The 13,860-nt window shown below is 33.9% G+C and overlaps 1 protein-coding gene across 1 annotated transcript in view; it reads right to left on the bottom strand.

Annotated features, from left to right (window-relative positions):
* The window catches only part of Trhde (thyrotropin releasing hormone degrading enzyme), a 384,413-nt gene that overhangs the window by 104,584 nt on the left and 265,969 nt on the right, over positions 1-13,860 (bottom strand). The window contains exon 7 of the mRNA XM_046430713.2: positions 11,988-12,053. Within this exon, the coding sequence (XP_046286669.1) occupies positions 11,988-12,053 (66 nt within the window). The remainder of the gene's footprint in view (positions 1-11,987; positions 12,054-13,860) is intronic.

Genomic DNA, 13,860 nt, shown 5'->3' with positions numbered 1-13,860 from the left:
CCTAAACTGAAAGAAGAATGTGCTTGGAAGAAAACAAGAAAAGAAAGGAGAGAAGAGGAAAGAAAGGGAAGGGAGGGAAAGGGTGACCTTAGAAGAATTCTTTCCAACTCTGGGAAAGAAAAGGGTCTTGGATGGATCCTCAGGTTGTGGGGTCTCAAACCCTATTTTTCATAGAATTCTACTGAACTCACAAAACCACTGATGCTCATGGAATAGAAACATTAATTAGTCTCATCAGCACAAAACAAAATTGCCCAAGTCATCAATAAAGCAGTAAAGAAACTAACCTTCAAGTGACCAGAAAGACTTAGAAAAGATAATTATCAAACTCAAGAAATATGTGCTATTTCTACTTCTTTCCCACTAATCAATGCCCTTAAATGAAATTGTGTATCAGTGTGGATGAGACCAAGGACTCTTTATCTTATGCTTTGGACAGTAAAGTTCCTGGGGATGCTCTCATATCAATGGGCACGACAGAAGGGAACTTCATAAAGACAGTTTACATTTCCCATAGTTCAGAAGCATGAGAGATTCTTTTACACAGTGTTAAAATCATACATAATACTTTGTTAGTATAGTATACTATGTACTGTTATTATTAACAGCAGATATTTTTCTATCATTTCCATCTTCATTTCCATGATTATCCAGTTTATATTTCATAGTTCATCTTAATCAATTTCTGGCAAATATCTTCATTTCTTTTGTAGCCCAGTTGTTTGATTAAACTGTCTTCATAAAAACCCTAGCCCTGAATGAATCCCAGCGTTTGTCTTCTCCAAACCTGCACTCATATAGCTAAGCATCACAACAGAAAATCATGCAACTGAGAAGCTCAGCTTTATTAAAAGTTCATTTCATCATCATCAAATTCAAATAGGTACTCAAAGCTCTCAGGCAGTCCCTTCCTGCCACTCCCAATCTTTAACCTGCAAACCTCTCCACTTCCCACTCTCACTCAATTTGCATTCAGCTACTGACCTTGTCTCTAGAAACAATGAAAAAAATAGAAGTCATCAGAACAGACTTCCCTCATTTTCCGATTTTCAAATTTACTAGAAATATGTCTTCCCTTAAAGACAAATCCTTTCAGCTTTCCAGGGACCAATATTCTAGAGGCGCCTTTTACTCCTCAAATATTATCACACCCATCTTCTCCTAAAGCTTTCTCTGACCCCCAAAACCAGTACAGCTAGCTCTCATCTTGAAAAACAAAAATCACCCTTCGCCCTTATTCCCCTATAAGTCCAGACCCCATTTCTCAGATATCCTTCTTTGACAAATTTGATTAAACTTTATTCTGCATACTCTAGCTTGTCTGCCATGTTTCTGTTTTACTGGAAACCAGTAAGTTTTCACGCTGCCAGAAGAAACAATTTTCAGTCTTCATCCTGCTTCACCTCACCGTTGCATTCAACCCTGATGGCCAACTTATTCTTGGAAGGAGCTTTTCTTTTGGCACTAGTGACAGATGAGGTCTTTGGTATTTTGCCCACCTCTGGCTATTTCATCTGGTTCTTTACCATAGGCCCCTCTCTTCCTATCAACATTCAATCATCACATCTTTCAGGACTTGCTCCCACGCCCTCAACTCAGAAATTCAGAACCATTCTTGACTGCCTTCCCTTTTTCACTTCTCACATGACACACTTTAACCAATCTATAGATTCTATCTTCAAAAACCACTGCAAATCCATTTATTCCTCTGTGTATCTTCTTACTATTTTAAACCTCCATAACATCTCATCTGAATATAAAGAAATTTATCTTCCTTACTTTTAACCCAAGTCCTCTTTTGATATGTTGGCTACCTCATTCCCAGTGTATTTTCACAATTAGACTGAGAACTATTTTAAATATAAATAAAACCATGTCATATCCATTGTAAAAATATTTAATAGCATCGTACCACACATAGAACAAAGAGGAAACTTAACACAGTCTACTTGGGCATTGCATAATTGGCTGCACCCACCTTTCGTACTTCATCTGTCTTTTCCCTGTTTGTCCACATGCTCAATTTTTTTCAGTCCTTCTCACAAACTCTTCGCTCTTTCTGTAATCTCCTTCCACCCAACCCCTTTATTATCCTTTAGTCCTTGGTTTACATGTCTTCTCAATTCCCTTAACAACTCATCTAAATAGCTGCTCCAACCTACACACCCATTATGCTGTCTTACAGTATCCTATTTTTTCCTTCCTAGCACTTATCACATTAAAGATACGTACACTTTTTTCCTATTTTGTGTCTCCTCTACTCTATTATATGATTCATGAGAACAGGGGATCTATTTCCTGTATACAGCATGCCCTGGATACTTGGCACTTATCACAGCGTGAGACTTAGAGAAAGTGGCTAATAAAGATGTGCAGAAATGACTGGATGTGTCTAACGGGTGACCAACATGGACTGCAGACATAAAACTAAGCAAGGCTTGTGCAAGGAGAGAAATCCTAGACTTGGTTTATTAACGCAAAGAGTTAAGAAAGTACTTTAACACTTTAAGTGGAGTCTGCTTCTGAATTGAAAAACAAAAAATCTGTCAAATAACCACAGGGAGAGACCTTGAACAGGAAAAAAAAAGGTGAATATAGGAAACAGATTGCAAAAGAAAAATCAGATTCAGTATAATAAATGGACACCACCATTTCCCTGTGTCATGCTAGCTTGGAGAGCTCTCTTCCACAGACTGAAATACAGTTTGGAAACCGAAATGGAAGTTTCAATGCATCTGCATTTTTTAAAGCCAGGTTCCAAATATGTAACTGAGAATAAGTTTTTGCAACATTCTTCTTAAGCACTATTTTTTAACATGTAGCTTTTCATAAAATATTATTAGATATAAGAAATCATGAGGGGATTTTTATAATAAAGGTATTATGGATCATTATTTTTATTTTATAACTATTTTTACATGTTATGTAAAAGACAGTAAGACCTTAATTTTGAAATAAGTGAAAACCAGTAAGAAATGTTATAAGAGAATAAGTAAAAAGAGTGAAGTGTAACAAAGAATATATATAAATTTTTTTCAACCTTATTGGTGATAAAAATATATACACTGAAATAGCAATGATATACTCTTTTTCATTCTTAATTAGTAAGAAACTTATTTTGAAAATGTATAAGACCAAAAGTCATTTGATTATGGTATAATAAAAAGAGAACTTTCAGACTTTAATTCTAGCATTAGATACTGACTTAACATTTTGAAGGAAAGAATGATAATAAGAAATGTATTGAAAAGGTCATCAAAATACAAGGGGAAAATTTATCATTTAATGCCTATTGGAGTATCACTTTAAAAAATTGGAAAGCAACATAAATGTTCACAGACAGGAACATAACTTTAAGTATTATGGTACATCTATGTCATGCTACTAATATTAAACTATATAATAGTATCATTAAACAATTATAAAAATATGAGTAAGAATAAAATATTCCCAATTGAGGATTTTTTTGGCATCAAAACTTGTAACATTGCCAAATAGATGGTCCTAGACTATTATATGCACTTTCCAAAACAGAGAACATAGGAGAAAAAATAAAATTTAAAAATGAAGAAAATTGCTGATGGGGTAGCTACACAGGCTAGAGGAATGCCTCTAAAGAAGTTTACTGTACTTAGTAACTAGCAATCTACCCAAATGATAAATGTCTATAAAGTATTAATGACAGTTTGAGATAGGTAAATCCAGGTACGTGTATTTATAGAACAGATGCATTCACATAAATACAATATACAAATATATCCATCCATCCAACTACATGTGTCTAATAATTTCACAGATAATTTTAAAATTAAAAGATGAAAAACATAATTTTGTCCTGTCAACTTGATTAGGTAAAATGCATAATGTATCTTTAGTCCTTAACTAGCAAGTAAAGATTAACTAATAAATGCAAAATTGGAAGGCCTACAAATAAGAAGGTAAATATTACCATAGGGTATTGATTGATTACACTAAATTATTACTCAGTTATAACCTCTTTCTACTTATAACATATCTAAATCTGCACAGCATTCTCAGAGAAACATGGAGTCAATTGAGCAAAACTACCTATGATCAACAGTTTCAGATTAAGCACAATTCAGTTACCACCTGTTAAATGCACAACACTCTCACTTCAGAAATAAATTACCTTTGAAACACTGTTGTATTATTTCATTTTAATTTATTTTAAAACCTATATGCAAGGAAGCAAAAGCTCTCTTGCAAACACAAGACTGAGGTTTTCAAATAAAAACCTGAGTACACATGTTAACATATAACAGCTCACTGGAACACAAGTTATCGAGTATGTTGCTGCTAATAATAATCCCTGTGGCTTTGTGCCTGTCATTACCTTCAGGCTATCAGAATTTTATGAGCACAAACCAATAGTAATGATATTTCCTTTTTGCTTTTTATCCACACCTCATTGCCTTACATCGATTTGCATAAGCAATTTCCACCCTGATAATTGGAGCCAAACATCTTGTTGTAGGTTACCTTATGGAAAAGAGCAGTTAAATACTAATTAAGAGAAATCTTTCTTTATTCAACCATATTTTAGATGATGCTGAATTACCCTCTCTGGTTGAGCAGGAAGGTGACTCACATTCTGACAGGGATTTCAGGGTTGGAGTTTATAGCAAGCTTAATAATGATATTTCATCATAATTTCAATTCCCCGATGTTGACTCATAACAATATGAAGAATGGTACTTCTAGGTTCAAATCATTAAAACAATATTGTTTTATTTGAAAAGAAAAAGCAATAGTACTACGTACTAATTATATTTTTAATAGCTACTGAACCAATCAATGTTATTGGAGGACTTCATAATTATAGCTTTATTTTATATTTCCAGAAAAATCAGAGGGAAAAAAGGGTAATTAAGGAGATTACAAAAAAGTAGGAATAAATAAGAAAGATCCAAGTCATATAATAAAAAAATTTATTGAAAAGCAGTACCTGAATTACCTAATTTTAAAATGAGCCTATAACACTTAGATAGAATCAGGATTAAAATCATAGGACTATAACCTAAATTATAAAACAAGGTAAAAGACATAGTTCCTAAAACCAGGCATAGTGGTATACCCCTGAAGTCCCAGCTACTCTAGAGGCTAAGTTCAAAAGTTGAAGATGAGCCTAGGAAATGTAGGAAGATCTGTCTTAAAAATGAAAGAATGAAAGAGAGAAATCTAGGCTAATTTATTGATCACATGCATATTTAACAATAAGTATCGTTAAACATGGGTGTAAAATAATGTATCTGCACTAAACAATAAGATTCTTAGAAATCGAAAATTGCAAAATTTGCCAAAAGATGCTAGAAGTGGGCAGTATTTATTGAAGGAGGAATTTAAAGGAAACACTAACTTACAGAAGCAAGAAAGATTTCAAGAGGATATGTAAAATCACCAAGAATTTCTAGAGAGACAGAATAAAATAAGAAGGGCAAAAATGAAGCATCCTTATACACCAGGTACCGTACAGAAAAGAAAATTCAACAACGTCAGAAACTGGAGTTTCTCCAAGTAAAAGAGAGGACAGAAATGAGGTCACACTGCATGTATTCCACTCCAGTGTGCCATCAGAGAGAACTCCACTTGTTCTGTGGCAATATAATGAAAAAAAAAAAAACACTTTAGAATACTGTAAATACTAAAGAGACATGGAGTCTCAAGTGGTCTTACTAGCTTGTCCTTAGAAGATGACCTAGTAAGGAATCTGGAGATGATCATATCACAGACAAAAAAGATGTGTTAAAGGTAAGAATTACATTTGATTTTAAAAGTGAAACTTGAGCTTGGTTACTGCTGATCTGCTTATTGCATTTCTCACTGACTCTATTTAAGTCCCCATAGGTAATGTATCATGCAGTTGTTTTCTTAGTCATCATTACTTACTGAAATCATGGCTAAGAGAAAATCCTGGCCTGGGAAAACAGGTAAGCTTACTTTCCAGATGTTACCTAGAGATGGTCCTAAATCAAAAGCAGTTTAGACAAACTGCTGCTCAGATCTTCTGCCTATTCTTACCATATTCCAGGAAGATCAGCAAATGGGGGAGGTAGAATGAGCAGTCCATATTTGTGACCCTGCAAACCAAAGCCTGAAATTCTTAAGTTAATCAAAAAGCAAAACAATTATACACAATTGTAAGCTCCCTCCATCTTTTCTCTAACTTGTTATTTTACAGTAATAACAAGAAATTTTTAAAATTTTAGATGTATCCCTGGTACATATTCATCCTGACATAACTAAATCAACTGATTCAAAGAGGAGACTAGAAATTATAGAGCATCAACAACTGATCTACAGTTAGGAAGCGAGTAAAATATGCTCATTTGTTGGATTTTCCTTATTTATCCTGTCACATACCTTTTTTAAAAAAAATTTAGTTGTAGCTCTACACAATACCTTTATTTTATTTATTTTTATGTGGTCCTGAGGATTGAACCTAGGCGAGCGCTGTACTGCTAAGCCACAACCCAAGCCCCCTGTCACATACCTTAATAGTTACAAAACTATTAAAATGAGTTGAAAACATTCTGGTAGAGAAGGATCACATGGTCTTAATATAAACAGAGGAAGAGACAAATCAAAGATTAAGTCATTTTTAAATCTCCATATGGCAACCTATAAAATAATGCAACTAATGTTTAATCAATAGAATAAGGACATCTATAGCTTAAGTGTGTTTAAATTAGCAATCCACCCACTAGTCCCTTCACTCTTATTCATTGGATGGGCTGGAAGCCTGGAAGCTATATCTCCTGTAATTTGTTGCTAGTTAAGTCCTAGTTTAAGTTCTATAAAATGAAAATATACGTAAGAGATAGGGAAGGTGGTAAAGAAGGAGGAGACCTCATTGCTCAGGCAGCAGAGTCCAGAGACGTTGGCCTTGGCAGAAGACAGTTAAGACATTGCCAGTGGTCCAGGTGTACTGTAGGTAGTTAAGAATGTGGGTATTACTTCTTGTGATACCCAAATTTCCTAATTTTCTGAAAGCTTCTCATACCCACTCTTCCCCAGTTTTAAGAAATTTATATAGCCAATGTTGAATTCCCTTCTACTGGGTTTCAATTTTGCTACTGAATGACATATTGGAAGTGATTCCAGACCTTTAGAAATGGTTATTTACAAAACTCTGCCTATCTTAATTAGATGTAAAGGGGACAATATTGATAGTAGATAACAGGGTCCTAGTAATTCAGGGTTTTCAGGGACAAAACCATTTCTTAAATTATCATCAAGAGTTTCCTAACCTGAAGAATAGTTTTGGGGAAAATAGATGACTATTTCAATAGAAGCTTATGGCAGAACATAATCTTTGAGAAGACTGGAAATTTCTGACTGAACTCTAGAAATTACAAAAGGAAGACAGTTAATTACCTTGGTGCTTTAAATTCTCAGTTGAAGGCATACGTAGGGACTAGCAATCTTTTATGACTATGGTAAGAGTCTTGAATCTCTTATAGATTTAGAATTAATGCATCTGAAAAACGGACTAACATTTAAAATTCTGAGTGGCAAAATGACAGCTCAAGTAATTTTCCTGGATTTTCTGGATCTTTTATGTGAAAGGGTATCCATTGGGAAAGCATAGGACGATGAGAAATGAACCCAGGCCTTTAAAGTCTAAATTCCACTAAGGCTCCCTTGATATCAAAAACAGATCTTCTTGTCACTGAAAAAGTGAAGTTCTCCTTGCTTGTCCCTTGGAATGACACTCACCAAGGGAGATGATGACTATCCTCAAGACCAACCACCAGTACATGTCAATACCATCCTAGTGTCGGTAGAGTCAATTCCAGATTTGGAGAGTGTAAGCAGAATTCTCACCTTAGGAATCACAAGGAATCATAACATATGCACCAAAAATTGCCAATAAATAAGAAAGTCTTTAAGTAAATGTTGACTGAGACAACTGTAGTTTAATCAAAAAAAAATTTTAAGTATTTGTTATGGTTTGGGGGTGAGGTGTCCCTCAAAAGGTCATGTGTGAGGCAATGCATGAAAAGTTCAGAGAAGAAATGATTGGATTGTAGGAACCTTAACCCAATCAGTGAATCAATCACCTAATGGGATTAATTGAGTGGTAATTGATGGCTGGCTGGCGGGATGTGGCTGGAGGAGGTGGGGCATTGGGGTGTGGCCTTGGGGTATATATTTGTATCTGGCAAGTGGGGATGTTTCTCTCTGCTTTCTGATCACCAGATCAGAAGCTGCTTCCCTTTGTCTCACTCTTCCACCATGATGTCCTGCCTCACCTTGAGCCCCAAGGAATGGAACCAGCCACTTATGGACAGAGACCTTTGAAACCATGAGCCCCTAAAAAACAACCTTTCTTCCCCTACAATTGTTCTGGTTGAGTATTTTAGTCACAGCAGCAAAAAAAGCTGACTAAAACAGTATTAGAGACAAATATGAAAATAAATTAATATTCCAAGTCATTTCCTAACACTGACATAATGAATCATATTACTAGCAAAAACTCTTTGTGACAACAAATCCTGGTCTTATTTGACTACTGCATACATTGAAGCCCATACAGTCTTAATATTCAGATGGTTCCTTAAAGATTCAAGAACAGGGAATCACTTACTCTTGCTCATCTAGTTTATAATTTTTCTCATCAAATTAAAAAACAATCCCAAATTAAAGATATCAAACCCAAATTGTCTAACTAGTAAACACATTAAATAAATTCTGAGAATGGAAAGATGGCAAGATTCCTGGAGTCTTAGTCTTGCATTTTATAACCATCAAGCAAGAGGCCAAGAGAGATTTAGTGGCTTGTGGAAGGCCCAGCATTAATTAGAAGTAGAAAGGAGAATTATTTTCCCCAATTATTCTATTGCCTCAAGGTTCCCAAAATATGTCTGCTATTATTTAGTAAAATAGATTATGCAGACAGTGGACATGTAGAGTTTGATAAAATACAATTACTTTTATGTTTTAAAAATACATTATATATGAGTGGCACACACAATCAACCACAGAAGGGTTCAAGTTCAACTCATTCCAAGTTCCACAATTTAAATATTAAACCTGAAGCAAATTTATTTGTGGTATCAAGGATTAATTTTTATGTATGTATATATATTGTATTTACAAAAAATAAGTTTTGGGATAATTTGTTTTTTAAGAAAACATGCAAAACTGAACCATTTAAGTAATAACTAAACAAAAATGTGTTGAGAACCCCAGTGCAAGGAAAGTTGTGATTCTTCATTTGGAATTAATCTCTAGGGTTTCTAATAGCTTATCCAGTGTGTTATATGATGATTAGAAACAAGCATTCTCAAAAATTCTCTAGGGTTCCTGTGTTCTGAGGAATATATGATTGACTTGAAATTTAAAATATATACTGCATACAAAGTACATAAAAATATGAAATAGAGTTGAATCTATATTCAGATATTTTATAAATAAGGCATGAATATATAAGCTAGCCCAGAAACCTACTTCCTCCCTCTTTTATATGTATGATATATGTATTTGTAAACAATATTTGCCTGGTTCCCAAACAAGCTTATGATGGGTTATAAAGATACATAAAATTTTAGGACAACAGAATTTTAGGTGGAAAATTCATCCAGAAAAAAACTGCCATGACATTATTTGTATATTTTTTTGTATATTTGCATTTGCTAATGTCCGAGCACAGGAGGAGGAGGAAGAGGAGGTGAAGGAGGAGGAGGAGGAGGAGGAGGAGGTGAAGGAGGAGGAAGAGCAAGAGGAAGAGGAAGAGGAGGAGGAGGAAGAGGGAGAGGAGGAGGAGGAGGGTGAAGAAGGGAAAAAAGGAAAGAAGGAAGAAAATAAATGTGAAAAAGGAGGAAGAAAAAGATATATGAAACACACACTATTTGCAGTTTGGGATTCCCTATTCCTATAAGTATCCAATCCTGAGTCTGTTTGCAAATAATAAACTTCCATTTGGCAACACAGAAATAACCATGGCTAATGTAGAAACAATTAATAGATTTTCCAGCAGAGGTAAGTGCTGACAACCCAGATTAGCTCTTTCAGCAACTTGTAAACCAAGATTCCCCAGGGCCTTGTGGATGGGAAGCATATTAATATCAACTCTGTGACCACTCAGCACTATGACATGAAGTGTCTGTTCAGGAGGTCATCTCCAAAATGTACCCCATATATCTTCATGCACAAGAGATGATAATTTATCACCTAGACATAGGGATCTACTGTAAACTAATCCAAACTGCTGATGATACACTAAATCAGTTTGAGTGATGAGTATAAATAAAGCTGCAAGCAAAGTACTGAAGGATACAGATCTATCTGATCAATGAGATGTCACAAGGCAAATGAAATGCAATGTTGACAAACATAGAGTCCCTCGGTTGAAAATTAACCAAATCAAGTATCAGAGCATAAAGGCACACATTAATACAAGCTTCAAATGGAAGTTTAATGGCAGTTGGAGGGTATATTCTAACTGTTTCAGACACAACTGAACACACTGGAGCAGAGGAAAAGGATGCATTAAAAATGATATATTCTACATACCATAGGAAGTACGACAGGATGAGGGAAAATGTTGCAAAACAATAATCCTTTCCAAATAATATAACTATAGTTATTCAATCTGCTGAGCAAATCCATACACACAGATGGAAAAAAAAACAATAAAAATTGTATACAGAAAATGATTTCACATCAACTTGCTGCCAGGAAATCAAATTCAATTTGTGCTGCCCTTATGAAAGCTTAGATATTTTCTGAAACTGTCATGCTACAACTTCAATGGGGAAAAACAAAGGAGTAGGGATAAGGAAGGACATTCCTCCAGATAGTTGATATTCATGGAGGGCACTCCTTGAGAAAGAAAGGTTTTCCCAACTATGTGATCAGAATAGTGCCTTTAGCACTCGGCAAGTAAGTTCAATGGATTCAGCTATTCTGAAGGTGTCCCTAATGGAAGGAGCTGATTAAAGTAAATTTCAACCCCTGCTGAAACAAATGTGCAAAATTATTTTCAACAGAAAATGATTCCTCAAAAAAATTTATATATTTTTCTTTGTTGCATTAAGTATGTGTAGTTTGTCATAACATATTTAACTCTTGCTTTGCATTTTATCTCCCAGTTTATTTTGGGTAAAGATAGAATTATATGACTAAAATATGACCTGATCCCAGATGTAGTTTATTTAAATTTCAAAATGAAAAGCGTAGTAAGAACAGATAAGATTGATTGCTCTCTCTGTCTTAGCATAATTGTATTTCAGGTGAACATCAATTTACTTTAAAGGACACTTCTAAGTAGTAGAATGCATCATAAATAATTCATCAATCACATCTACCAGGAACATGATTTACTCCAGCAGATTCACTGGGAAAAAGTTCCATTTTCCTATATTTGTATGTGTTTAAAGAGTTTCATAATTTTCCTCTTGTAAGAATTCATTTTTTATTACAAACTATAAAATGCAGATCATAAAACTGATTTTTCTCTTCTAAAAATTGTATTTTATAATTGAAATAAAAATATTAAATTAGCAATGGAACAAATGAAAACTTATGTATGCCAACAGTAAAACAGCAATAGTATCACAGGGATGTCCCCAAGAGTTTCTCAAATACATATACTTATTAAAGGTTAACATAATTTGTTTTTATATTATATAAACCTTTAAATGAAGAAAAAAAGAATGGTAGGCTTTCTGAAAGTCTTATTTATATTGTCTAATGTCTGATATATATGAAATCACTTCAATTTAGAAAATGCAAATTAAATATTCTAAATAATATCATGGTTCAAGTTTTGTTAACTGAAATTGTGAATATTCTATCTGCAACCAGTGTCTGTCATACAGAAAGACACTGCTTACTTTAAGATTCTGCATTAGCTTCAGCAATTTTTTATTACCAATTTCCTACACTGTGAAATATTTTAAAACAAATATATTGACAAGGAAAAATGTAAAAGAAAATATAAAGTAGCAAATAAAAAGACTTACTTGCAAACCCCTCTGGAAAACTGAATGGCCCATAAAATTAGCCAGCATTCTAATTAAAGCAGCACCCTGTAAGAAAGAGAATTAAAAAGAAAAAAATTCAACCAAGTATGATTTAACAATGTCATTATCAACCAAAAATAGTCTTTTTTTCATTCATTCTATTCTATTTTAAAAAATATTTAACAAGAAAATCCTGGAAACACTTTCTCAGAGATAATAATAGCATTTTTTTTTTTTTGCTTTATGGATCTAAAAATTTTGTGGGTGTAAAACCTACAACTGCCAAGTGGAAGTCTCCTGGACAGAATATTTTAGTCAATAATAGGCTGAAGCTGTAATTCAGGAGAAATTAACAATTTTTGAATATTGTATATAACAAAGTTAATAAAACATGGTTCCTATACTATACTCATAATCTGGTAATGGAAAGATACCTATGTTCATAAATATTCATATTATAATATAGCTTTGGAGTAACATAGGTAATTATTGTCTCCTGACTCAACCAAGAATAATTTAGTTATAGAAATAGAAAGCAGAGACTACCATGCTAATCTCACTGCCTAGGTTCAAACCACGGTTCTTCCACACACCATTTTCACTCAGGAAAGTTATTTAACATCTCTGTTCTCACCATTTTTTCTCTTACAATGTATAGGTAATAATATTCCTATTTAATGTGGTTGTTCTGTAGCTTAAATTAGTAAATATATGTAAAGCAGTTCAAACTAGGTCTGAAAAATACTAAGTAGAAGGATGAGCTAGTGCTATTATTTCAAACTGTCTAATAATTTGAATCCTTGCCTATTACTTTTAGAAGCTGGATTTAGCCATATATACCCATACATAAGCAAAAGCTATGTGATCAATATTAATATTTAGAGTAATAAAAGAAAATGCTAACTTTAAACAGCCTACATAACCTTCAGAACCATTTCCGTAATATTATAAAAATATATTAGTATAAAAAGGTAGACATGTAATCAATATAAAACATTCTAAAAAGTGTTTATTAAACCTCAATGATCACAATCTGTATGTAAAATATAAAAAAGCCTTCAAGAAGATATTTCAGTTCACACCAAGTTGTTCCAACTATGGAGTAGTAGATTATAAGCAGCACAAATTTAAATGTAATGATAAGACAGATTTGGAGGGGATTCCTTTATTAACTCACATCCTACTTCATGCTCATTACAAATGCACACACTGTGGGAAACTCCTTTTTTACAAGGTGTTTCTTTTTGAAACTTTTTTTTATTAAAGTGTATTAGTTGTACATAGTCATGGGGTACAGGGTGATATTCCAACAGGTGCATATTTACAGTGCAGAGATCAAAGGTGTCTCTTTATCACAAAGAAATCATAATAAGACTCATGTATAGACTCATCCAGTCTGGGACCACACAGCTGCAGTCACTCCAAAAACACAACAACAAATTTCCATTGTTCATTACTAAAATCATTTCCTATAGTTTTGAGCCTTTAATACAATGTAAGACTCACAAACTCCATGAATTAATCACCATTAAAGCTATGTCTCAAAAAAATTTCAATCACCACCAAATGATGAGGTAGAAAACCACTGAGTTTTAATGCCTTTCCTGATATTTTTTCTTCCCACACCTTTTAAAATTCCTTACACTTCTTCTTGTACCTTCTGCACACTTGTTTAAGTCTATAAAACATAAGCAATTATAATTCAATCTGGGGACAGGGTTAGAAATCCCTTTAGAACTTATCAGCTCTGCTCCTTGAATTTCTTTGACAAGCTCTCCTCCTATCCATTTTCTGATCTAATCTACCCACCCTGAGGGTAGAAACTGTCAGTTCTTCTGCAACTCTAACCCTTGCCACCAGGGGAGTGAGATTT

This window comes from Marmota monax, unplaced genomic scaffold, assembly GCF_021218885.2.
Source record: "Marmota monax isolate L192 unplaced genomic scaffold, Marmota_monax_Labrador192_F-V1.1 WCK01_AAM20220418_F8-fsc00056, whole genome shotgun sequence".
NCBI classification, from domain to species: Eukaryota; Metazoa; Chordata; class Mammalia; order Rodentia; family Sciuridae; genus Marmota; species Marmota monax.
Note: the sequence above shows the minus strand (reverse complement) of the source record. Positions and strands in the feature narration are given on the sequence as shown.